Source organism: Poecilia latipinna, unplaced genomic scaffold (genome assembly GCF_001443285.1).
Source record: "Poecilia latipinna isolate Pla-1442-1.1 unplaced genomic scaffold, P_latipinna-1.0 Scaffold370, whole genome shotgun sequence".
Taxonomy (NCBI): domain Eukaryota; kingdom Metazoa; phylum Chordata; class Actinopteri; order Cyprinodontiformes; family Poeciliidae; genus Poecilia; species Poecilia latipinna.
In genome coordinates this window covers 473,501-500,579 of record NW_015112986.1, presented here as the reverse complement: position 1 = coordinate 500,579, position 27,079 = coordinate 473,501, and the positions used below count along the sequence as shown (strand labels likewise).

Genomic DNA, 27,079 nt, shown 5'->3' with positions numbered 1-27,079 from the left:
GCTTATATTAATAATATCAGCAAATTCTTTATCAGTGTCGAGTCAAAACAGCAAACGGTACACCTTTGAATGTATTTACCATCTCCACCCAACTGGCATGCACATCGCTAAAGAATCAAGCGCACCCATCCCTTTCACTTCTCAAGATCAGCAGCCAAATCCATAAGGTACACCTGTGGCACACCTGTGCTCACAATGATCTCTCTTCAGACAAAGAACCTCAACTGAAAGCTTCCTCAAAGACACCACTGGTAGGAATGGGCATTATTCACAGTTTATGTCATTCAAATTGCATTCAGAAGACCAAAATAAATTTGTTTGATGCAATGTTTGGAATAGTTTATTTATTCATTCATTGTTAACGTACAAGTAAATTATTAAATCATTACTTGACAAATGAGATAATTATTTAAAGTTCAAATGAACTAATTGTTGTAACTAATATTTCTTCTATTTTTAGGTTTTCAACCTACTCTTTGACTACTCTGTGACCTACTCATGTGAACCACTGCTCATGTGACCACATGTTTGTTCAAATGTTGTCGATGAGATTCATCTAAAGAAGAGATGAGTAAAATATAAATAAAAGACGTCACTGAGATGAGTTGTTCCTGCGTCTCTTTGGGGGAAGAAAGCCTTTTCAAGTTTGGGCATAAGGAAGCAAAAACCTTGACAATCAGATTCAAGTTGGAAATCTTGCTGGGCCCCTTCAAAACATAAATATCACAACCAGTCAAAAGAAAAATGTAATATTAAATTATTCTAAAACCTATGAAAGTAGTTGGGACTTTTCTCATAAACGAATGCATTGTAGAAAAAAACTGAAATACATGAATGGATGGATTTTTTTTTTTTTTTTTTACCAAAATAAGAGAGGCAATAATGTTTACACTTTTACCTACAATACTTTTGAAAATTTATGTTTGATTTGAGTAAAAATGTTCCTTCCAAAATTAGAATTAAATTATTTTCACTTTTTATTTAAATTTACTTTCATTAACATCCTCATTCACTGCGAGTCGCCTGCGAATGAAAGCACATTTCTTGATGTGGCGTATAAAGAGTGAAATCACTTGTGGGCTGCAGTCAAAAGCTTTACTTGACTGAATTTATTCTGCCTGCAAAGAAATGCTGGTATTCCACACCATTTATTCCAGTTGCCATGTAGGTAGACGAAGCGGCTTTATCTAATGTGACCAGTTTGGTGTCTGTAGGGGACGTCAGCCTGCTTGTTATGTGTGCTGCCCTGGCAGAAAAGGCTTCACTCCTGCTCCACCATCAGTTGTAGTCTTAAGACAGCTCCACTCTGAAATGGATACTGCAAGTTGCATACAAATACAAATCCTTGAAAAGTTTTCATACCCTTTGAACTATCATATTTTATCACTTTATGTCCTTATAAGTATTTTTGTGGAATTATGTGTGATACACCAAGCCAAGGCATTGCATAATTATGAAGTTGAAGGAAAATGACTTGCTTTTCAGGGTTTTCTACAAATGTGTCCCAAAAAGGCTGTCATACGTCTTAAGTCTTCATTTATCAGTACTTTATAGTATCACCCTTAAACCTGAAAGTATTTTTAATTATGTCTCTACCAGTTTTCTATATGTGGAGATTAAATTGTTTACCCATTTGTTTTTGAAAACTAGCTCAGACGGATCGGCTGCAGAGCATCTGTGAACTATAATTCAAAAGTCATAGAATCTCAATTCAATTCTGCTCTCTACTTTGACTGGACCATTTGAACATTTGAATGTACTTTGATCTAAATTCTACCCCAGTTTATCTGCTTCTATTGTTCGATTTTCTCACACTTAACAGTTTATCATCAAGATCATAATTTGCTCTCGTATCTCAATTTAATTTGATAATTTTAGTGTGGCCTGTGCTTCAATGTCTCTTCTTCAGCATTAAATCTTTGTGTTACACCTAACTTTATGAAAAGTGCTCTACAAATAAAGATTGATTATTTTTCTAAAGAGCATGATTCTGCCTTTGCATTTAACACGGTCTGTTCAGTATGACACAGTTTTCCTCCACTCGTGTTTTAGATGACTTTTGGTTTCATCTGATCGGAGAACCTTCTTCAACATGTTTGCTGTTTCACCTACATGACTTCTGGCCAGGGTTAGATTCTCCCACCTGTGTCATACTTTTTCCATTTCTGGACAACAGATTGAACCGTGTTCTGTGAAATTATAAACTCCATTTAGATGGACTCCAGTTGCTAATTAGATGACTTCTGAACATGACTGACTGGAATGTATTTTACTTATGACATAAAAGCACAGCTCAAAAGAATAGACTGTCAAGAAAAAAGTTCAGCAATTTTTCAGAAAGTAAAACTCAAATTCATGACACAAAGAGTGAAATATTTCAAACCCTTAATTTGGATGATTATGGTTTACGGATAATGAGAATCCATATTTCAGCGTCTCAGAAAATTAGAATATTACATAAGAATAAATCAAAAAGTATATTTCAAAGAGAAATGCCAGGATTCTGAGAAGTAAGTTAATTTCTCTGAACTCATTGTTTAGTTTGTGGCTGAAACTATGTGACAAGGTTCAAATCAATAAGGCTTTAACAAGGTGGAAATTTACTTTGTGACAATAAATTGGAGGATTTCTACCACAATTAACTCTTCAAAAGGTGAGTTAAAGAGAAGTCTCCCAGCCACATTTCATATCCTGTATCTGGAACGCTGCTGTCACAACATCATTTTGGAGATAAAGAAACCTCAGTGTGCCGTGACAGATTATACACTGCGGAGACAGACAGCTCATGTTGTTTGTTATTCATGAAGTTTGAAACGGCAGCCACACATCAATCAATCTGTTTCACTGTTCGGTGCACTTGTGCGTCACTTCGCGCGTTGCTGCGGACGGAGGAGGCTGTGCGTTCACACCCACATTCAACAGGCACCGGATCACAGCTGGTTTACGCACGGACTGGAGAGCAGTCCAGAGCGACTGCAGACCGACATCGAGGAAGATGAGGACTCTTTAATTTGCGCGCAATGGCGCCTATGCGCAAATCCTTTTCTGCCAATCCAGATTTGCGCTTCAATAAGTAGATTAAAGGACAAAATAATAATAAAAAACAACATATATTGATAGATTAGATCTTAACTAAGTTCGGATAAAAGCAGAGGAGGATGGGTACCCCACACAACGGATCCAATGTAACATCGAATTACACCAACCAGTTCGTGCAGCCGCCGTGGCGCATCGCTCTCTGGTCTGTCGCTTACAGCTCCGTGCTGGCGGTGGCCGTGTTTGGAAACCTCATCGTGATATGGATCATTCTCGCCCATAAGCGGATGCGGACGGTGACCAACTACTTTCTGCTTAACTTGGCCTTTTCGGACGCGTCGATGGCCGCTTTTAACGCTTTGATAAACTTTATCTACGCTGTCCATGGAGACTGGTACTTCGGGGAAGCCTACTGTAAATTCCAAAACTTCTTCCCAGTGACATCTGTGTTCGCAAGCATCTACTCCATGACTGCAATAGCTGTGGACAGGTGGGTCTATGGAAATTAACATTAATAATAGTTCAGATGTAATTCTCAGTCTATTGACCTCAGTTCTTCATCACAATGACGGAATTTTATTGAACTTATAGGGACATATATATATATATATATATATATATATATATATATATATATATATATATATATATATATATATATATATATATATATAGTATGATTCCATTAAATTTAATTATGCAGGGCTACACCAGCACTGGTAAACTGAATTGAATTAGACTTCATTAAAGCTTGCTTATTTCTCGTATTTAATTCTTGAAGATAAATTGCGGTTTATTCGGCTTTTATATCTTTTCCAAGACTTCAGTTTGATTCGAAATTGCCAATTGTCTTCTTGCCCTCTTCATTACCCCACCCTGATGTTAATTTTCCCCTAGAGGACATCCTCTCATGTTTGTTTGTTTTTGTTGTTGTTGTTTTTTTTCTCTCATATTGCTACCACAAACGTGGAGTGGTTTTATTGGCGTTTAGACAAACATAACATGTTGAGCAAATTGAAAGTCTAAGTAAATTATTACTTTTGTTTTACCTTTTTATATAACAACAAGAAAACCAAGAAATGCAAAACTCTTCAAACCTCTTTACTATGATACCCCTAAATAAAACCATGCACATCAAATAGCTTTCAGAATTCACAGAGTTAGAGTCCACCTGCGTATTATTCATGTTAACACAGCTGTTCCAAGAAGGCCTCAGAGGTTTGTTAAAGAGCATCACTACAGAAACAACATCACAAACACCAAGAACCACAGCAGACAGGTCAGGGACAAAGTTGTGGGGAAGTTTAGCTGTTAAATCAATATTGCAAGCATAGAATATCGGTCTGGTCAGTAATCTGAAAACTAAAAGTGAATAGTACAAATGTAAACCATCACAGCTGTGACCGGGCAGGTCATGGTTGTGCGTTCCTAGAAAGATTGGCCAATTAAGATTCACATCTTGGGATGATAATCCGTTCACAGCACAACAATTAGGCGTGCTCTCTACAAATATGGCCTTTATGGAGGAGTAACAGGAACAGAGCCATTGTGGAAACAAAGCCATTGAAATATGAGCTTTGATTGTGAGGTGTAAGAGACTGAACTTGTGAAAAAAGCTGCTTTCTTCAACTTGGGCTGGGAAACTGGCTGATTGGCAAGTAGATGAAACCAAATACATGAAAACTCTGAAGAGAACCTCCTGCAAGACATAAATAGAGGTTTATCTGCAAGCAGGAAAACCTCATTAAGAGCCAGAGTTACAGTGGAAAGGTTAATTCAAATCATATACATTCATTAAAATGGTCTAGTCAAAGCTCAGCTAGAATCCAACAGAGAAAATGTGTCAATTTTTGAAAATGGATGCTCGCTGATGCTCACCACATACTCTGACTGAACATGAGCTTTGTTTCAATGTCAAATGATTTTAAAAATCAGCAAAATTATATCAGAAGGCGGTCTTACAAATCTTAAGTCAGGTGGGCTGCATACATAGATAGGCACGTCACACTTTTTAGATTTTTATTAGAAAATAAAGTTGAGAATATATTCGTTTTTGTTACACCGCAATCAGGTTGAATCAGTAGCTTTGCGAATGGGAGTTTGTGCCAGCATGTTAGAAAAGATTCCCCCATTTTTAACGCTCTAAGCTTTTTGTTTTCCGTCACATGCAGTCATCCTTTCTTCTCTCACACATTCCTGCTCCTTTCTTGCCTCTTGGTCTGTTTCTTATTGCTCTGTGGTTTCCAGTTATTTGGAAATTCAACACTTTCAGCTGGGCTTCAATCACTGAACCATCATAATTTCCCCACTGGGGGACAATAAAGATCTGATCTATTCTATTCTATTCTATTCTATTCTATTCTATTCTATTCTATTCTATGAAAGCTTCATCTACTAGCCGAAGATGAAGAAAACAAAACAAAAAAAGATGAAAGGAAGGAACAGCAGTGTTGTTAAGTTTGCATGTTGAGCGTGCTGTGATGTTGTGTGAGGTGTCTCCTCAGCACAGTGCTTCCCCTTGACACAAAACAATGTATTTCCTCGGGCAGAGCTCGTTTTGGCTCCTCTACTGCAACTGCAATTGGTATTTTTGGCCTGCAATGCCCCTCGAATCTCACAAATTGTTTACTGAGAAAGAGAACATTGCCATGACCTAGCCTACATGATGCAGATGTAACCTCCGGTCATGCTTTCCTTAACCCTGGTATGGCGCTGTCTCCGCTCTGATGTCTTGAAATGGCAGAAGCCACAGTTCGTGATCGTTCGTGAATTTGTCCTTCCTGCAATCTCTCTGCAGGCTTTCATGTTTATGGGGGCTGCCGCAAAAGAAAGACAAGTTTTTTTGCGTAAAGAGTGAATTCACAGCAGGCATTCCAAACTTTTTATGCCGAGTTATTTAACTTATGTACACTGTCAGCTAGAGAACAGCACTTCCTCCGTTAAATTGGTAAAAAGAGATATAGTGATGCCTAAATTGTTCATAAATATAGGCTTAATTATGAGTGTTTGAAGTAGATGATAGTTATAGAGTTAAATAAAACTAATGCATATTGAAAACATTGCAACTTAAAGTTTCTAGTGAAACCTGATCAGTCATGCATATTCATATTCAGCTGTGCGGAACGGTTTCAACTCATATGCACCGTCCGCTTCAGTTCCCTCCACAATCTTTCCTCTGGATTTAGGTCAAGAATTTGACTTGGCCAATCCGAAACATTAACTTAATTCCTCTTTATCTATCCTCTTGTAGACCCACTTGTGTGTTAAGTCTCATGTTTCCTCTACACGATTCACATTCTGATGGGATTTGTTTCCCAAACAGATAACATTTCTGTTTCCATCTTTGAATTTATGCATTAGCTAATGTTCCCAAACTATTTTGGGGGGTAAAACTAAGTTTTATCCCAAACAATGACACTACTTCTGTAAATTTCACAAATTATACAAAGTTCTCCTCCAGTCCTCTATGGTAAACAAAACACTCAGAGGCAAAACGTTGTAATTTGGCCTGATCTGAATACCAAATCATTATTTTGAACATTCTTCCGATATGATAAGCAAGCACTTTCTTATTAGTAATAGCTTTTATTATTGTTATTATCTTGCTGCTTTGATGTTGTTGCTTTTTTCATAGTCATGCTCAGTTTGGTCCTGATGCTAAGTTCATGTATTACCATTAACATTACATTTTGTAAGAAAGCAAATTCATTCTCCTAAAGTAATCATTTGGAACGACCATAAGTTTTGATATAACAAACTTTGTCTTTGGGGAAGATATCTCTAGTTGTTGAGTGTCACTAATGTAAAGTTTTTATTTTATTTGTGCATAGTCAGCCAGAATGTTCATTAATGAGCTTCACACTCTTTGGAGGGACGCACCTACTCTTTACAAAAACGAGGTACATTACATATCTGGATGGACATTATGTAATGCTGAATAATTCAGCTAAAACAAAACCTATTGCATTTTCTTAGCAGCACTTACTTATTAAGTTCTCCGTCTCCTCTTAGAATTTGCAAGGAAAACAACGAAGTTAATCAAATCAAAACAGGAAATTATAGGATATCAGAATTACAAGCATCAAAACATCAAAATAAACCATGTTTCTGTTTTTAGCAGGAGCAGCTACACCAATAAAAATCTGCATCAACATTTCAAAGACGACTTGACCTTTCAACTAAAATATTTATTTAAAAAGAATTATTTTATTTTTCTTCAACAACAAAAATGTCAGCAAGCAAAACAATTTGAATAGAATTTGAGATATGAATATTATTTAAGTAAAGGAGCCCATCTCATCAAACTTGCCACGGATTCTAAGTAGACACATTTTTTTAGAACTGAGACAAAACGTGACTAAAAGCCACTAATTTTGCAGCTGTTTTCAGTCCATCTGCTAAACACAGATATGTGTTTAGATTGCTTCTCCATTGTCCCAAAGGACTAGGGGTCAATTTCTGGTCAGTGACCTGATTTAATGTGTAATAAATCTTCAATAGATCTCAAAATCAGGGGACCATTACTGCAATGTTTTCCATTGTGAAAATCTAAACCAGGGTTGAGTCTTGAAGACTTACATTTTGATGTTTAGCTGCTAGAGTGAGCATCTTGCATGGTAACTTCTTTTAGGTCCACAACATCGTCTTCTTGAATATTTCATTCCATCACTGGCCAAAATACAAATTCAGAAATATTTGCTAGTGAATATAACCTCTTATTTTCCTGCAGCTTAAAAACTGTGTAAATCAGTGCATGTGCTTCTAGATGTATCTGCATTTTATTTCAACACACACTGGTGCTGCTGCACGACTACTGCTGTATTTCTCAGTGCCTTCAACTCCATCACATCAGCCAACATTGTCTTTCAATCTTGGTTCATAAATCACCCTGCTGCAAATACTTGATTAGGGATCTAGTGTTGGGGCCAGTGTAATGCAGTTTCACACAATTACTTGTGATTGGATGAAGCATCTTTGTTGTTCTCCCTCAGGGAGCTGCTTTTTTTTGTTGTTGTTTGTTACCTCCCCAGTGAAACTGAATTTGCAGCTCTGAAGCTGTTTGATCAGCAGTTTGAAAATCATGCAGCGTCCAGAGTGAGATTTATCTAACTGGTAACTTTTAGAGTTTCAGTAATGTTTTGAAAGGAAAGCCTCGTTTATTTTCCTGAAAGCAGAGCAGCGGTGCTTCTGCCCGCTGCTCTGCACAGAATGAAGCACTGTTTTAAAATACACTCCAGATGTTTTGCACCCAATAAACTTGCATGTGAAATCTTATGAAATAATCAAATAATCATTTTTTGTGGAAATGATGTAGCTTCTCAGCACAACAGACAATGCATGCAGCAACTACAACAAACAGATCCAACAATTTTTCCTTACAGCTCAGTGAAGTTGTAGTAAAACTGGTACATTAGGTCATTCCACCCAGTCAAAACCTTGCAAAATGACTTCCTTTGCAGGCTCCTCTGTTTTAATTTCCTTCTTATAATTATTTTTTTTTTTCACACAGATTTCTTATTTCCACTAAGACACATTTTTTTTGTGTGTGTGGAATATTAGCACGTATTGAGTTCAGTAAGATTTAAACCCATTAATCAGTAATTAACTATGTTGTGTGTCCAAGCACAAAGACCATCTTTCAAAATGCCAACCTCCTTCCCGCAGATACATGGCCATCATCCACCCACTGAAGCCCCGTCTCTCAGCAAAGGTCACCATGGGAGTCATCGTCAGTATCTGGAGCCTGGCAGTGGTACTGGCTTTCCCTCTGTGCTATTTCTCCACCACTCGAGCTCAACCCCACAGAACCATCTGCTATGTCGCCTGGCCTCGCATGGAAGATGACCCCTTTATGTGAGGAAATATAATTTCAGAAAGATTATTTGTTTCTCTCAATGTAATTGTATTGGTTACAATGACGTGTAACACTATTAGTTTTTGACATTTGTCTTTTTCTTGTGAGAAAATGTAAAAATATAATCCTAGTCAAAAGTCTGACTGAATAATAAGCAACATTAATTAAAATTAAAAACAAGTATTTGGTAAATTCATTGGTAATTTCTTTGCTTTATCCACATCAGAAGGGTAGTTTTATGTTCAGTGGGAATCATTGCCTAGTTGGAAAGTCCAGTTACTGTATGTCCAAGTTTCAACCACCTTGCTATTGATTTCAGGTGATGTTGAAGTTGTCATATTTCTTAATTATCTTGCCATCTGTCTGCGCTGCACCACTGCCACTGATTGAAAACACACCTCACCATGATGCTGCCACCACCATACTTAAGCATCAATTTTGCTTCTTAGCAACTGCTTCCTGATAAATGTTTTTCTGCAAAGGTGTTTCACGATTCCTTCTGGGAAGCTGCAAATTTACTTGAAAGGGTTCTTCTTTTTTTTTTTTTTCTGATGCCATCTAATTTAGATCTGCTTTGATGTTAAACTTTCTTCACTACAATACTCATATTCTAGCATCTTTCATTTTATGGTCAGCTTATACTTAGTGAATCATGGATTATTCTCACACTTTCTTTCTGAGGTTGATCGTTTTTGATGAAGTGGCGTAAAAAATCATCAAAACTTGTTTTAGAGTAGCTGATCATGTTTGATTAAGAATTGAAATGCTGTTATCAGAATCCCCACTCAAAATAATTTCTGGTCTATGCCTAAAAGCTGTGCCCAGAAACCAACTAATTTAAATAATCTACAGAAATGATCAAGAACAGCCGTCAAATATCCATCTGCAATTACGCCAGAAGCTTCTTAATGGATAAAAAAAAAGTGTGTGATCAAGATGCCACTTGAAATGGAACGTTCAATCAAATATGCGTGAGGGTTTATGGTCAAGATGAAGTCATGAAAGCTTCTGAACAGGGCTGTAACAGGGCATTGTTAGCTGTGGAGTGAATAAAATTAATTCTGTCCCACCCGCCACCTTCTCTTGGTGCTTGGCTTGCTAAATTGGATTGCAGATTTTGAAATGGGAGCCGAGTTCAAAAGGATTGTATCCACTCTGTAGCAATGCAGACTGTGATTGCTCTACACTTAAACTGATTAGCCAGTACTTGCAAAGGATTAACCGCAATGTTTTAACGTGAACGTTTTTTTTATGTTCTCCTACACCCTGTGACATTTCCTTTCTTTCTTTCCCCTCAGGTATCATATCATAGTGACTGTGCTACTGTATGTGCTGCCCTTGGTGGTGATGGGCATCACTTACACCATCGTGGGGGTGACACTGTGGGGTAGTGAGATTCCTGGAGACTCATCTGACAATTATCATGGACAGCTCAAAGCTAAAAGGAAGGTAAGCAAGCGTAATGATGGTTTTTGCTTTTTGGATGGAAATGAAGCATGTGTTGCTTCAAACAGCAGCACAACTGAAAGCCGAAATGCCGCAAACGAGGAATAAACTATGCTTATTTGCCAGTAACAAACTTTCAGGTAACCTGCTCTTCTGATCTTTAATCATAAAATGAGCTAAGATCAAGATATTTGGAAGCAGTACTTTGGAATTTATTGTTCTTGTAAAAAAAAAAAAAAAAAAAAAAAAAAAAAAAAAAACTGACATTTTGTCATAATTCAAGCATGCCGAATAATTACAGGTCTCTGGACAAATGTGTATTTAAGCTTGCTTGTCTGTATGCAACTGGTGTGGCTGAAAGCATTCATTCTCCATTACCTTTTTTTGCAGGATGTTTCATGAAAGTCAATCCTGCAGATAAAGACATGAATACAAAACATCTTCATAAAATTAAAGGTTAAACCTTAAGGCCCTGTATAAGCTTTTAGTTACGTCTTAAATTGCTTTCATATTTCTTATGTAAAAGCACTAAGACTTTATTAAAACTAAAAAAAAAAAAAAATAAGACTACACCAAGTATATTCTAGACTTTGATTGCTTCAGCTAAATTAAACATCATCTCACGTCCTTCCAGGCATATTAAAAAGAGCTGAAATTTAGTACACTGTGCTAAAATATTTAACAATGCAGCCCACTTTGACGAATGTTCCCACCTAAAAGTGAAAATGTTGGCTCTGTTCCTTTATGGCAACCATGAATCTGTTGAAGAAGCAGGTATTGCTCTGTCAAAATTTCAGAGAACAAAAGCCTTAATTCAATGGACCCCAACTTTTTTGATTGTCATTTATTGTCAGTGCAACTGGACAGGCCTGTCTTCAGGGTTTATGAGTTTGTCTGCATGTCTAGCACCTTCTCCTCTATCCTGAGGAGTCAGCATCTACTTACAGACACGTCTTCATACTGGAGCTGTTGGCCACTATTACAGAGAACGAACACACGTGAGAAAACTCTGGAGCATGATTTGGGTAACAAATAATCGTACTTTCAGCATCATTGTTGTACTCTCTCTTTAAAAGTCATTGAATGAAACCATGTCCTTTTATGCCCTCTATTCGATTAAAAACATTTATTTTTTTCCTTTGGTTAGTTTATTCACATCTATTATTCATTAAATTTTAGGTGACATTATAAAGGACCTTGATATGTGGCAATTATTAAAACTGAAAAAATGTACTATTTAATCAGGTGTGACATCTAGGTGGTAATATAACTTCATGTGAACGTAACAGAACACCATATAGATATTCAGTTTTGTCAATAGTTGTTTATGTGTTGATTTCAAAGTTCTTTTTATTTATCTCTGAAGAAGAAATATGTTTACAAAAATAAACTGACTTATAGCATTCCACCCACTGAGTCTATGAGTGATGTTAACTAAGATGTGCTTCAGCACAGGAACATGAAATCATTTATTATACCAAAGGACTAACCCTAACCCTGTACTCATATCTTGGTAGCTTTGCTGCTGTACCATACTGTTTCCATTCCCGGATGACTAACCAGCAGTGCTCTTTACGCTTAATAAGTATATTTTCTAATCCTAATCCTGCTTGAACATCTCCACCACTTCATCCATGATCTGACTGCTGTGTGCTGGATCTCCACGATGCCTTTTGTTCACTCCAGTTTGCAATTATTGTATTATTATTATTATTATTTTGTGTTGGTCTGTCACAGAAAGCCGCTATAAAATATAATAAACTTCTCAAGGCACCGTACAGAGTCAAAACTTTTATCACCCTAGGCCCGCTTTATGTTCTCTGGGAATCGTTGCTCGTCTCCTCATGGTGTCCGTTACGTTTTTAGAGAATGGTTCTCGGGGGACGTCTTGCTGAGAGACTGAGCAAATCGATAAGTGAAAAGAAATTATTTTGTGCCTCGACGTGTGTGCTGCTCCTTGTGGAAAGGGTTTTGATTTAAATCCATTTTGTGTCAGCAGTATGTGCCAAGTATAGGTAGGTTTATAGGTCGGTACTCAGGCTCTGAGCAGAAGAGCTTTAAGAAAGAAGAAAACAACAGCAGGCAATGCTGTCAAAGTGTCAACAAATTAGGCATGTTTTATTTTCTGGACTTACAGTGACGTAAATTAACTTGTAAAGAAAAATACATTTTAATGAGTGCTAAAGGCAATTTGTTTTCACACAATATAATTAAGCAGTCAAAATGATTCATATTCTAGGCAACTGGTAATCTGTGTACTGGCTCATGGTTCAGATTCCTTCATTGATCATTGTTTTTTTCTAATTAACTCTGTGCTATTTTGCCGATTTTTTAAAAATCATTGTGACTCATTTATTGGAGAACAGAGCATGCATTGATGATCATTAATCAAACTGTATCTTTTAAAGCCATTTTAAATAACATAGAACACAAGGTTAACATTCTGATGCCTTCTCCACTGTTAGGGTGATACTAGACAAAAGAAAAGACCTGCATCTCTCAAAAGATAAAATAATGTAAAAGAAATGTCAATTTTGCAAACAATAATTTCAGCTTTTCTTTGAATTTTATTGCATTTGGCATGTCAAAAGATATTTTTTGTTGTATCTCACTATTGATAATTAATTCAAATAATCTTAATTAGCATTATCACAACCAGACCTTTTTTTAAAGTAATTTCTGACCAACATTTTGCCTATTTCACTAGAATCTTGAAACGTTGGGAGGCTCTCTTGTCATTACTGTAACCCTCAGCTTCATTTACTGAACCTCTATTAAAGTCTGTACTTTTGTTGTTCCACTCTGAAGTTTTACCTTCAGTCAGAAGAAAACATGCAAAGTGAAAAAAAAACTTAAAATAAAAAACAAGGAAATTCCTAATGAAATTTTGAAGGGGCCGTAGCATTGGATGTATGTACGAGTTTCAAGGCTTTTACTTTGTAGTCTTAATTTTAAATCCCAGTATGGTTGTCTTTTGAGGACAGTTTTAGCTCCATTAGTTACTTCATATGACAATTTTCTCAATTTATATTAAGTGTAGAATGTAAAAGTTAGGCTTTATTTTTTTTATTATTATTATTTTTAAATCATAAGCTTCATTTTTAAAAGTAAGCATAATAACACCTGTAACACTGGTTGATTTCCAGCAGCAGTGTTAAGCCCAATGCTGCAATGACTTACTGTGTGAAAAATGAAGGCTTTTATTTTGCTGAGTATGTTTAGGTCTTATTTTGCATTTTAAGGACTGGTTTAATTCCTATAGTAATATAGAGTGTATTTTATCATCAATGTGCTATTTACATCTTTGAAGCTGTAAACTTCCATGTATAAAATGTAACTTATAAACTATATTTGAAAGTCCCAATGACTGTACCTGTGGAGCTCTTTTTAGGAACTGCACACATTGCATATTCATTATCAGAAAAGTGCATAGCTCTGATTTTAAATAACACTGGTATGCTTCCATAAAAAACTTAACTTGTAAGTCCAGTTTTCCAGAATAGGTGTGAGCTCTCTGGTAACTTAAGATAAAATGAAATGCAGCTTAAAATTGTTGGAGTGCGTTAATCCTTTGCTGTTATATTATTCTTCCTAAAGAGAGCCAGCGCTCTGTTGCTATAGTGCTCTGCTCTTTCTGCAAATGCTCACGTGTGTATGTGTGTCAACGACAGGCACAGCTTGCCTGTTCCACAGAATCTACCTGCTCTAAGGTCCTAAAAGGGTCCAAATAAAACTGCACAAGGTATTTTAAAATTATTCAAACCGTGGGCTACCACTGTCCCTGGTCCCTAATCATGGAAATTGTCATAGCTGCAATCAATTTAAAGTTAAAGATAGGTCTAAAAGAACCTATCTTTCCATCACTGTGAAGCTCACCTGGCTTCATAGGGAGAATGTCACAGAAATACATAATACAGGGTTTCTGAATGTATTGATGTCTGCGCAGTCAGAAAGGATCACGCCAGCTGTGTGAGAGTGTGAAGCGGGGAGACTGAGTGAAAGAGACAAATCACTGCAGAGGACACACAGGGAGCTGAACTAAGACACAAGCAGATCCTCAAACCAAAGAGAAAAAGTCTAGCATAAATATGGAGGCAGAAAATCGAAATACGCATAAAAAGGAGCAAAAGAAATATGCAAGTAAACACAATGCAAAGAATTGAATATGGTAAACTACAATTATGACTCTCTCAATATGAAAATATAGCAGGAATAAATAATGATAACCAAAATAAAAATTAAAATCCAAAACCCAAGGATCATGTCAATAGAATGTAAAAAAAAAAAAAAAAAACTACCACTATAACAGTGGTGTGAAAAATGTCAAACTGTAATATTTCTTCAACTTGGCAGTTGGAAAGAAATTGTTATAATTTTCTCAGCTATGACTGCTAGAAAACAAAAAGCCATTTGCAGAGATGCTTAATAGAATAGTTTGTTTTGTGTAACACGCTGCTTGACATTTCATTGTTTCACCATCTTAAAAATATAAATTTTGTATAAGGTTGCAGAGGCCTAGTTTGTCTGCTGGGTGTTCTTGTTTAGCGACCTCAGTTTTATATTTGGTGTTTAAAGTTCATATATTCTTACTGTACAATTTGAAATTTGCTAAGGAGGCATCACTGCAAACAAGAGGCGAGAGAGCTTCACAATCAGAGCCTGATAGTAATGGAAAAAGCAGCCTGATGAAATCAGGTCAGCCGTCACCGACTTTGTGGAATAGTATTGATCAGCTTTTATTTCTCTGTTTAATGCTTCTTTCAGGCATTTTGTTACTTTTTCTATGAATGTACTGTGATAATAATGATCTGTCCCTCAGAAAGTCTGTTTCACAAATGCATTTTCATGATGAATAAGGGACCGTGGGGCTTCTTGTTTGGAAAGAGATCAGGTTAGGCAGATATATTTCCTGTTTGTGGCACAGTTGCTCTGAAGCTCAGCAGTACACAGACCCAGCAGTGCTTTGGGCCAAGTACCAACATCATTATCCTAACTAGTACACAGGGAAAACGCTAAAGATTAGTTCAGACAGCAAAATTTTGTGTGTTGAAACGTTGGAAGTTTGCTAATGGGTAGTGGAATCACATTTGTTTCATCTGAATTATCTGTGATAAGTTTATCTTTTGTGATTAACTCAGTGGCAAATAGTCATTTGATATAATTTCTGCAAAATTCCATATAAAAATCCACATTTCATTCTTCCTTTAAAGTCTCTCAATGCCATTGCAAATTTTCTGTGAAAATCCATTTAGATTTTTTTTTTTTTTTTTTTGCTGTGTAACCAGATCAGTTATTATATTAGCAAAGTGATGTGTAGCATTGTGAGTTTGCTATTAGAATAAATCTCGGAAGGCCAGGGTCTTGCAAGATTTATATGTCCCCCTTCTTCAACATACCAGATTTGAATCAACGAAACTTGTTGAAATGCTGAGAAGAAAATTGAGCCATTAATTAACTGGAACACATCCAAGGAGGCTGGCTGGTAAGCAAATAGCTGAAGAAGCTTGCATTTAAATAGCTGCCCATGGCTCCTGGTGAGAGGCTGTGGAGTTAAATTCAGCTGCAATCAGTTGCACATGCAAACTTTTTAGATTGCGTTCAGCACTCGCACTTACTGCATGTGCAATTTTTTTTTATGCTCTTGCAAAATTAGCGCTTTTTACTAGGAATCAGACCCAAAGAGATTATGGTTGCCAACTCCTTATATTGCAGACCAGAAGACCTGAGGCTATCTTTCATTGTGGATTGTGGCTGGATGATATCTTGGTTCAGGGGTGCCAGTGGATTTTTGTCTGGTTTTCTGGAGTTGTGTCTGCCTTGTCGTTAAGCTTCATTCCACCTGAGTTGTCCTAAATCTAAAGAGAAAGTTTTGAATCTAGGTAAACTTGCTTAGCTCTCTTAGACACTTCTCTCTGCCCTGATGTACCTTGAGGCCTGGCTCAGTGGGAACACACCGTTAAACAGACCAACACCCAACCTGCGGATGCCGTTACACCTTTGTTGACATATATTTTTTACGTTCATAAAATAACACATTGACTTCATCGGTGACTATGAGTGATAATTAGAGGCCATTAAATAGAAAGGGAAGAATAACTGTAGTATTGACAGGCAAATATTACCAAATAAGTGCCAGAATTTGTTCGCTTTGCCTCAATGCTGACAAATTCCACTTGCTTGGGTTCATTTATTTTTCCATGAAGCAAAAGAAGCCTTCATCCTTTGTTATGTATTCTCACTGATGCTGAATAAAAGAAAATCACTTTTGATTTAATCCACTCTGCCACTATCACTACGCCACAGGTGCTCTATTTTAAGCTCATGCCTGGGGCTCTGCAATGGAAATGTCATTTTAAGAAGGAGTCCTAATGAACCATCTTAAAACAGTTCTTTGAGGTGTTCTGCGTTTGAGCTTTTACTGCAGACATCTCTGATTGCACCATTGCCTTCCTGATTAACTTTGCCTATGTTTGAGGGCATGGGTGGAATAGATTACCTTCAGAAGAGGATTTATTTTTCCCCATAAGAATTAAAATGCTAAGCCATTGTGTGTGCCACTACCAAAGCAGCACCGACTGTAATGGTACATTTCTTACTAACAGGTGTTAGTACATGTCTGTGATGAAGCACAGAACTGTATGAGTGACCTGTGGCTAAGGGTTTTTTTTTTCTATCTCTCTCTCTACAGGGAGGTTGATCTAAGTACACAGATGTGACAATATTATGACCTGCCATGGTTACATAACCAGCTATTCTCCGCACCAGAAATTACAGGAGGTGTAAATAAAATAAGCCGTATTTTAAACTTCAAGCACAACAGATTTTAGCAACAATGGTTGGATTTTTTTTTGCTCTCAAATAAATCTGTCACTGCATCATGCAGCAGTTTGCACATGTGATTGGTGCGCCAAGAAGCGAAAGTATTTGAAGGGATAGCCGCATCCGTGCGCAGTAGTTAACGCTGATGTTTGCACAAATGCCTGGGATTTGGGTGATCTGAAAATTGTAGGCAGATTAACGGGGTGGAGAGAGCGAACAGCCAGGCAGAATGGCTGCAGTGGCAGCAGTCCTGAACCCGAGAGATAAGAGTTCATTTTCACGCAGAAAATAAAAAAAAATGCACAAAAATGTTCACTGCACAGTTGAGCTCAACTGAGTCAAGTGTGATGCCCAACGGAGTTTAACAACAATTTGGAGAGGAGTGGCGAGAAATCCAAGGCAGATATCCTGCAGGGGCCAGGTTGATTGATAACCGCTGCCCCAGTATCTAAATACCACACCTCCACAACATCCCTGAGGAGCACAGCGGTGGACAGACACACGGCACAGGGGGAAGGAAAGCTGAAGGGAAAGAAATTAGGAACCCTGGAAATAAACTGCCGTGACTGTGATAGTATATCTTCCCCAACATGGTGAAAGGCTCAATTCTGTGCAGTTCAGCTGAAGCAGCTTCAGAGAGCATGAAAGCCATTCTAACCATATATCTAGATTCCTTCTTTTGTGTGTGTGTTTTATAGGTAAGCAATGTATGCAAGCAAAAAACAAACAAAAAAAATTATGATGACTGACTATCACAATTCACTCAAAAATCACTTAAAACAAACTCTAAACTTTACCAGTGGGAGAGTCCGGAGACGAAATGAGATTAAATAAAACTATCAGAACTCCAGGGTATCACAGTATTTGCACCCAGATCTAAAATATGATTTTATTGATTTTTTTTTAATGAGAGAAGAAACAAATAATTTAACTGCTGCAAAAATGATATGATGATTAATGTGCAATTTGAAATGTAATCAATGAAACATTAATCAACAATCCGATGTGTAATGATGGCACTTGACAAAATGTAATTCTTCAATTGTTGACTCTACTGCTTTGTATTTTTGTGTTTTTATGATATGAAGCACTTTGAAAGGCCTTGTTTCTGAAAGGAGCTATACAAATACAATGTATTAACATTCAGAAATGTTAATTCTGTAAGCATGCAAGTTGTTTGGTTTATTTTGGTGAGCCCCTTCACTATTTACATAGTTTCTCTGACATTTTGTCAAGTAGACATTGTTTTCACAGAATGAATATGTGATGTAAAAATTGTAGTCATTTTGAAACTTTTGAACACTTTCACATGACCATCTCCTGGTGAGGGGCTTGTTGCTTCATCTAGAAGTAATTTTATACCACAGAAACAAACCATGTATTTTAAATATTTTGTCTTGCAACTTTCCTCTCTATTAAATCAAATTCTCTGAAAAACTAAAACTAGACTACTGTGAAAAAATGCTTGCCAGAAATAATGGCTCTTCGTCCTCAAAGGTGAAAAGGACAGGCACTTTCTTGCTTGATATGAACTCGTAGTTCAAAAACCATCCTCAGTAATAATATGGACAATTTTTAAATGCACCACTAAAGTTTACTGAGGCTTACAGGTTTTCTACTGACTTAATGAAGTCAAACGTCACTATAACAACAGGACTGATCCACTGAACATATTATAGATAATCATATAAAAGAAACTAATTGGAAATGCTTTAAAAGTGACTAGTTCTAACGGTTACCAACGCCAATATAATGAATGTTAAATATATTTAGACTGAAGTGGTTAAGTAAAAAATAAATATGTATTTTTTTTTTGTTTTCTCAAAAACTAAAGCAAATCCTGGTGTTCTTAAATCAGCTGATGTTTCAGTAAACATGATTTATACAGTGCTCCATTTTTTTTTGTGCAATGGTAAACTTATTAGATTTACTTGAATTCACGTCTCTCTTGTTTTAATCTATGAGAGTTTACACAGAAACGTTCCAAACTAATCCCCAGACCCATTTTGTTCCCAAGTGAACTAATGGGTATTCATTTACTGCATTAATGGAGAAACATCAATCTGGTAATGTGCTAAGTCTCCAGACTATACTCTAACCAAGTACAAAGTTAATTCATTAAAACACCCATTAACATGTCAATGACATTATTTTGTTTTTTCTAAATTGGAGCTTCAGTAAAATGTTCCTTTATGTTCACAAATTTCGTTCTCACTCCACCTTTCACTTTGCTTCCCTCCTCCCAGCGGTGACACTAAACTAATCTATTGCAGTGGTGAAAATGTCGTTAAAGCTTTACTCATCCATCCACAGCATCATTTAGTTGTTGAAGGGAGGCAGATTGATAGAAAAGAGAAGTTTTATGTACATTTATACCTGCTAACTGCCTTAGATGATACTGGAGGACTTTGACTGGTTCTGAACACAGGCTTGAGTATTTTAATCAGTACAAAATAATTTATTACACATTGTAAGATTACAGCCACACACTTTAGAGCATTTTGTTGGGTCGTTTTATAGGAGACCAATGCACAAAAAGGCACCGAATTCTATGGAAAGGAAACTGGACTTGATTTTTCAAAAAAAAAAAGAGAGAATATATAAAGATGTGAATTCAGCTCCCTGAGTCATGACACCTTTTCTGCTACTGTAGCTAGAAGTTGTTTTTTTTGTGCGCTTCTACCAGCTTTACACATCAAGAGACACATTTATTTTGCCCATTCTTTCTGGTAACAAAGCTCCACCTCACTCTAAAGCTTAATGGAAACCCATTATAAAAGTATTACTACAGATTATCAGGGGCCATTTTGCCAAAAGGAATTGCTTAGGTCTAAACCGTATGTTTAGAGTTGCTTGCCTTCAGGAAAGTGACCACCCGCACAGTTTTCTTTCCAATATTGCCCTGTATTAACTGCCTGGATCCTCCTATATATTCGTCTCTGCTTGCTAAAGAAAGCATCTCTGTCAGCAGATTCTCCCACTTGAGCTGTGGATCTCTGGAGCTCCAGTAGTACCATGGGTCTGCCATTTTATGTCATTTTCTGCTCTCAGGCTGATTCTCAAGTGTCACTGAACTATTTTATGCTTCCCCCCCCCACTCCCTCAAGCTTTGCACAAACAAACAACTCAAGTCCAGCTACTCAGTGTGGACCTTGACATTTAATACAAAAGTTCATACCATAGTCATTTCTACTTGCCTTTCTCATGCAGCAAATCTCAAAAGAAGCCACTTTTAGCTTATAATACAGATCTATTTGGGTTATTTTTAAAAGACTGACTACATAATGGGACACCTTTTGTCACAGACAAAAGGGTCAAGATGAAAGTTGCACTGGGGGCTAGGCAGTTGCTTCCAGTAATACCAGGTAAAATTGAATTTTTCTATAAATCTGTGAAAAAAAAATGTTGCCTTCAATTCAGAAGGATAAATAGAATCATGTTGTTTTTTTTGCAGGTATTTCACCAAACACCATGTCACAGCGTGTCGGCGCCAGCCTCCTATACTGAGAAAATTGGCATGAAAAATATATATATTTAAAAAAAAATGACTAGGTTGTAATTCAGTTTTGTTTCTTGTCTGTGCTCAGAGTGAACCTACCAGCTGGTGTTTTGTTGAAAGACTCTATTTCACATTTACATTTAGAAGATGTTGCTGTGAGACGCCAGCCTGAGTGCCAGCCGTAACCCTCGGCGACGGAGGCTCTCCTAATTTTCAGAAGATTCTGTTTACAAACAAAAGTGTTCTAGTGTTTTTACTCATTTAGAATAAGCCTCGTTAAGGTGAATCAATTAGAGAGGCTCATTTCCTCGTTACAAAGAACACGCCAATTAAATAAAGAACTGGAGTAAAGATAAACTAATTAAAATAAAATGGTGAATTTCCTTTTCATTGAAAGTAGTGACACCGGTGCGTCTGATCTGTGGAAGGAAAGGATAGATGCCAATTGGAGTAATAGGATTTTTTCCCACGTTCAGAGAAAAAATCTGCTCTGAGCTGAGTTATTAATTCTCAGGTTTTCTAGTAATGTGAGAGGTTTACGCTCCTAGACCATTGCTGCCATTTGCAAAGCTGAAATTTTCTAATTAGAGTAAATAAGTTTGATATTCACAAAAAAATGTCTCTTAACTGTGAATGCTTGTAATTAAACAGAAGGCTTTAAAGAACCTAACACAAAAGACAAGATTGATATTAAAAATATCATCTCCAGTCTTTACCCAAGGATACAAACTACTTTATTGCTTTCATTTGTTTTTTTCCAGATTCCATTCAGGCTGTAATTTTCTTTTGATTACTGCTTTTAACTTCAATGTATTTCAATATTTACAGAAAGACTTTGAGCCGTATGCAATTTGCTTTCTCCATGAAGTCATGTGGTGCCTTGCTTCATGTTTTCTCATTTTTGCTTGATACTGAAAACATGAAAACTAAATTCAATGTTTTCATGGACAGACTTAATCTCAGAGAGGCCTGTTTTTGGAAGGTTTTCCTGTGAGGCAACGCCATTTCAAAATAATTTACATTACTTAAGTATTACCAGTATCATTTCTGTTTTCTAAATTCCAAAATAACGAGACACATTTATAAACTGTAAGTTTGCTAAGCCTTTAAACTATTTGGAAAAGCCCAAATGATTTTCTTGGCTTTGTAAGCTTCTAGATGGAGGTACACAAAGTGCATGTAGGCAGCACTTCACACCCGTCGTTTGAAGAACAGATTTTCAGAAGTGCCTCAATCATTTTATGGCCTGATGCCTTTAGGGAGGAAATATATTTCCTCTACTCTTTGATCACTTCTGCACCTGCTCTGCTGGTTGCTGAAGTGAGGTAAAGCTGTCAAAAATAAATGCAAATTGCTCGTATTTGCTGGACTTAATGTGCTTTGTATCCATTTACTTGATGCAATCTGTGTTGTGAATGCAGTGCGTGTGATTATTTTTTTTTAAAAATGGACATACAGCAGCATAAGTTCTCCACCTAAAGTAATACATTTCCCACAGAGATATACATGCATAGAGTTTGCACAGTAGCTTGCAGGTTTAACTGCAGTTTGTCACTTTTATCTAGACACTTGATTTTGTTTTCTTGCTCTGTAAAACTCATTGCAAAAATATTATGGATATGCTACTGATCAAACTTCACCTTTGAATAATTGTATATATTTTTACATAATTCTGTCATCAGATGTTTTACAGCACCTCATCCTGTGCTTTCTCATCTGAAGTCCCTGGCTGGTTTAGTGGGACAGAGAGGACGTTTCGGGTTAGTAGCTATTGGGACATTCACACTTGTCACTGAAGTCACATGTGTCACCGACCCACCTGTGGGTCTTGTGGGTCATTGACACCCATGAGTTGTTTACCTGTCCAGCCAACATGTGAAATATATTTTGTCACGTTTCAAGGTGTGAGTACTGCTGGGAAAGAGAGGGGAAGCTACATTAAGCACTGAATGGATGTTTCAATCTCCACAAGATTACCAGGCTTTTCCCAATGATAAATGACTTCCTTGCTTGCTCAGTTAAAGCATTAGTCTTTTTTTTTTCCTTCACATGAAGCGAGGCCTTGAGAAAATAATTCTGTTATTTTATGTGCCTCTGCATTAGCAGTTAAGCATCATCAATCTAAAGGTCAGGGCATTCCTTTCTGTAGAGACCATGAGATAAGTTAGTGAAACGCATGACCTTATGAGGACTTCATGAAGTCTATTATAGGCTAGCCAAAGCCTGCATAAAATATTTCCAACAACGGTACACTGATTTTATTGCCCTTTGGACTATTTGTGACTACTTTGGTAGTATCATTAGTGTTACTGTTTAGGTGTCGCTTCAATATTTCCAAATAATGTTCTTTTTTTTCTTGATGCAATCTATTTTGGGAAGTGTGCCAGCCCCTCCTCCAGCAAAACAGAACAAGATTAAGTCTGGCATAGAGTTTAAATCGGGCCCGAAAGAATCCAACCCGACTCAACACTGTGTGCAAGCCCGATCCAACAGGACTACTTAATTCTGATCAAAGGCGAAAGTCTTAAGTAAACTCGACAGGAAAGAAAAGTGGCACATTTGTTCACTTCTGTTTGAAGTGACCAGGGCCAAATTCAGCGTTTTGGGTCACTTGGTCTGTAAATCTACATTCCAGTCTGGGAAGCTTCTCCTTTTTTCCTTTAAATGTAGAAACGGCTAAACAGTTTGTTAATATTGCAGTTTGCTAATGTTGCTGTAACTGTAACACCAGCAGCTAGCAAAGCTCCTGCTTGTGGTCACACTTGCTGACGGTTTGATTTCTGGGTTGCACCCCATAATTCTCATGAAGACCAAAACACTTTCATTATGTCCAGATATGTACAACCTACAGTGAAAGGATAACAACCTCTTCATTATGACCACGTTTTCTAGCATTGTTTTCTATGAACCTGCCTCCTAAGTTTTAAATTGACACAAACTCATGAACTTGGCTAAACAGTTCAAATTCTAACATTTAGGAGAAGCGGTTGTCTAGAGAGATCAAAAAATAAATACATTTATTCACTTAACAGTATGCTTTAGTAATTAAGTAATTAATTCATCATTTCTGAGTGTATGTAATTATTAGCTTTTAAATATTAAACTTCATGAATGAGTCTGAGCAGAAGTCTTTCAAATGAGATGTGAAGGATCTTCAAATACCATCAAAAGAGCTCACTGCCTTTTGCATCAGTATTCAGCATTACCATGACCTCGATGACTGACAACCTACACTAACATATTGCTTTGACATTTCCTTTTTTTTCTTTGTGCAATTTATTGTCACTGAGTTTAAGATTCGTAAAAAAAAAATAATAAGTAAAAAAAAACACATGAACGCAGTAAAACAATGTTTGACACTGGCCCTCTGGGTTCTGCTCCACAGTATGCATATTTCTTTTTATTTGTTCGCCACCCATCTCTTATTCTCTGTGCTCTGACTGAACTCATTTCATCTGAATTTCAGGACCAGAGTTTAATCACCAGATCAAGGAGGCACTCTGAAGTGGCACAGAAATATATTCAGAGGATCCTACAAATCAGTGCATGGAAGTAAAGTGGAAAAAAATCATACATGGTTTTCAAAATCTTTTTACAAATAAAAATCCAAAGTGTGCGTATAACCACATTTTGCTGAAATTGCAGCACAATTAGGGACTACATTTTTTGGTGATTATTCTTTGGAAAAGAGCTCAAGTTGAGTCACAGTTTACAGAGAATAACTGTGAGCATTAAAATCGCCAAATGTTTTCTATGAGGCCAAGGCAGTTCTTGTGGATTAACATGCTTTGATCTATTCCTTTCCATCATAGCTTCAGCTTTATGATTAGTGTTATTATCCTGCTGGAAAGTCAACCTCCACCTCGGTCTCAAGCATGGCAGAGGTTCTCCCACCAACATTTTTAAATATGAGCAAGATGCGTTCAAGGTTGTTAGTTATCCATCACAACTGGCCCTGTCTGACCAAAGCGATGCCTTCGACATTTTGTTGCCACTATTATATAAACAATTTGTGGAATGTGGATCTGTGCAGCTTCTATTGAGTTGCCACGTGCTTCTTGACTGCTTCTCTGTAAATAAACATCTGCTTGTGTTGCCTGTCAGTTTAGGTAGATGGCCATATCTTCTTAAGGTTGCAGCTGAGCCAAGCTTTTTTTCATTTTTAAAAAGAGAACGGCAATGTATCCAATGTTAGGATATTATTTTATGAGCTAATGTTGCTTCAGGCTTCTGCACAACTTTTTCCTCTACTGTCCACTGAACCATGAATATTGCTGTGACATGAATATTGTCATCTCTTTGTGCCAACAAGACTCTGCTAGAACTCTCTATAAGTCTTAAACTCTGATCCTTGTGGATCAACCCGCTCGCATCAAATAATCCAATCTGTATGTGTGTCGATGGTGAGGAGGAGGCAGTTCGTCCATTTGATTCAGGTGGGTCGGACCTGAGACACAATTAAACACTAGAGTTTGATACCCCGGCCATAAAGAATATTAGAGAATTATTGCAAACTACTTTCAAGAACAAGTCATGGTGACTTATCTAATGGCCACCATCTTAAATTTGAACGTCTAAACCATTAAACAGTTCACATTGAAATAATTGGCCTCCTCAGTAGATATAAGTAACAAGTTTTTAAGTACATTGTTTACCAGACTGGTATCATCTCACACAAAATAGTGTAGTTCTCTATCAACATGCGTTGGCAGATTTATTTGATCTTTCTGACCATCTCTCCGTATGTCAAAAATATTTTAAGTATTGTTCGTACTGTAGATATGGAAAAGGTTTTTGCAAACAGCTATGAAAACGTAGAAGTCTTTTCCATTTTGAATAGCGGCCAAGAGAAACAGCTCTGTGTCAAATCATAGTTACACAGAAGGGAACAGCATTATGTGCATGTCTAATTAAAGGTCCCCTAAAAATGGTGATCAGCTTGAAAACACATATTGTTACATTTATTTTATAGAATTTGTTTGGGTGCTTTTAGCTGTGACACTGATGATTTTATAGAAGCAAAATAAATCAACTAATAAAACTAATTTAATTATCTTAAAACCTAATAAATGTTCCCAAATAAAATTAGGTGTTTGTGTGTGTGTGCATGTGTGCGTGCGTGTGTGAGAGGTAAAGGGCACTATATTTATTTTTAATATCTCCCCCCTTAGGACATATTTCATAATTAGAGAAGCGGCTTCTGCAAGTTAATTAAACCGTCTGACTCTAAATGTAAAGTACCAGTAAAGCTCAGTTTTCAGAAAAGTACTTCTTCATCACCCAGTAACTCCTCCCCTTTCTCATGTGAGTTTGTTTGCCTCTTAAGGACATTAGTATTTCACAGCTGAAGTGACAGCACTGCAGTCTTGAACAATCGTTTGTTTTCCTTTGACTGAACAGACCACGTTTCCTGAAGGAAGGCACATCTTGCTGTGAAATTGAAATGCAGCACTCGATGGTGATCGCTTAATGAAATTTGAAGTGTCTCATAAAATGAAGGCAGAGTTTCATCTAATTTCAGATAACACGTGTTGTGCTTCTTTGTCTTTGGTAGTTTCATTAATTGGAAAAACTACCTTCTTTGTTGAGAACAATAAAGTAGATGAATTCATTTAAATTTAACTTTGTAATAAAAAAAATTATTGAACTGCAACATGTCACTCCATTCAGGAATGAGTAAATTGTGTGTTTTCTGTCTCAACCTTATATGTGATTTGGGGCATTAGATGGAAATCTGATTTTATATCCTTTAAATTGTAACACTGTAATTCTGAGAGCCAGCTCTACAGGAAATTAAACGGGCCTGAACAAGGCCTTGATCTTATTATAATCTCTGTACTTCCTTTTTAGCTGTACAAACACACAGAAGGAGAATGCTGAATGCTTCAGACAGCTTAGGCCAGCATATGAAGAAAGATGTAATTGTAACCCGTTGGGTTCCCATCTAGGAGAGTTTGTCAACTCTTTTGCCATATAGAGAATTGTCTGATGGGGACATCTAGACATTTAGGATGGGGAAGGTGTAACCCCCTGGGTTCCCAGGAATATAAATTGCTGTTGTTGTTGTTTTAAAATAATAACATTTAATGTATGCAACTTCATATCTTAAAATAAGATATAACAATTTCCAAATCTTTTGGTAGAAGATTGAAATGAGCAAGAGTTCATTAAAAAGAAAATAAACAGTTGGAGTAAAACTTCTGTTAGAATATTGTGTTCTGTCACTTTAAGAACAAACAATTATTGTGTAGTTTGTATGTAATGTACAGCTCAACACGAGGTGTGACAGACTATAGTGCTGTGTATATATATATTTTTTGGTTGTTCTGCCTAAGGTCAGTTGCTATTGGGTGATTACACTTTACCTGAATGGGCTCTTTGCACCTCAGCTTCCGCGTTCGGGGTAAAGTGGCTCGATTGTTTCC

General features: G+C 36.9%; 1 protein-coding gene and 1 long non-coding RNA gene across 2 annotated transcripts in view; both read left to right on the top strand.

Annotated features, from left to right (window-relative positions):
- The first annotated feature begins 195 nt into the window (after window positions 1-195).
- On the top strand, window positions 196-599 carry LOC106949935 (uncharacterized). Its single transcript, XR_001425504.1, has 2 exons — window positions 196-251; window positions 461-599. It is a non-coding gene; the product is annotated as an uncharacterized LOC106949935 (long non-coding RNA).
- Window positions 600-2,866: 2,267 nt separating this feature from the next.
- tacr3a (tachykinin receptor 3a) overlaps window positions 2,867-27,079 on the top strand; it is a 38,393-nt gene continuing 14,180 nt past the window's right edge. The window contains exons 1-3 of the mRNA XM_015036490.1: window positions 2,867-3,526; window positions 8,701-8,889; window positions 10,189-10,339. Of these exons, the coding sequence (XP_014891976.1) occupies window positions 3,159-3,526; window positions 8,701-8,889; window positions 10,189-10,339 (708 nt within the window). The 5' untranslated portion in view covers window positions 2,867-3,158. The remainder of the gene's footprint in view (window positions 3,527-8,700; window positions 8,890-10,188; window positions 10,340-27,079) is intronic.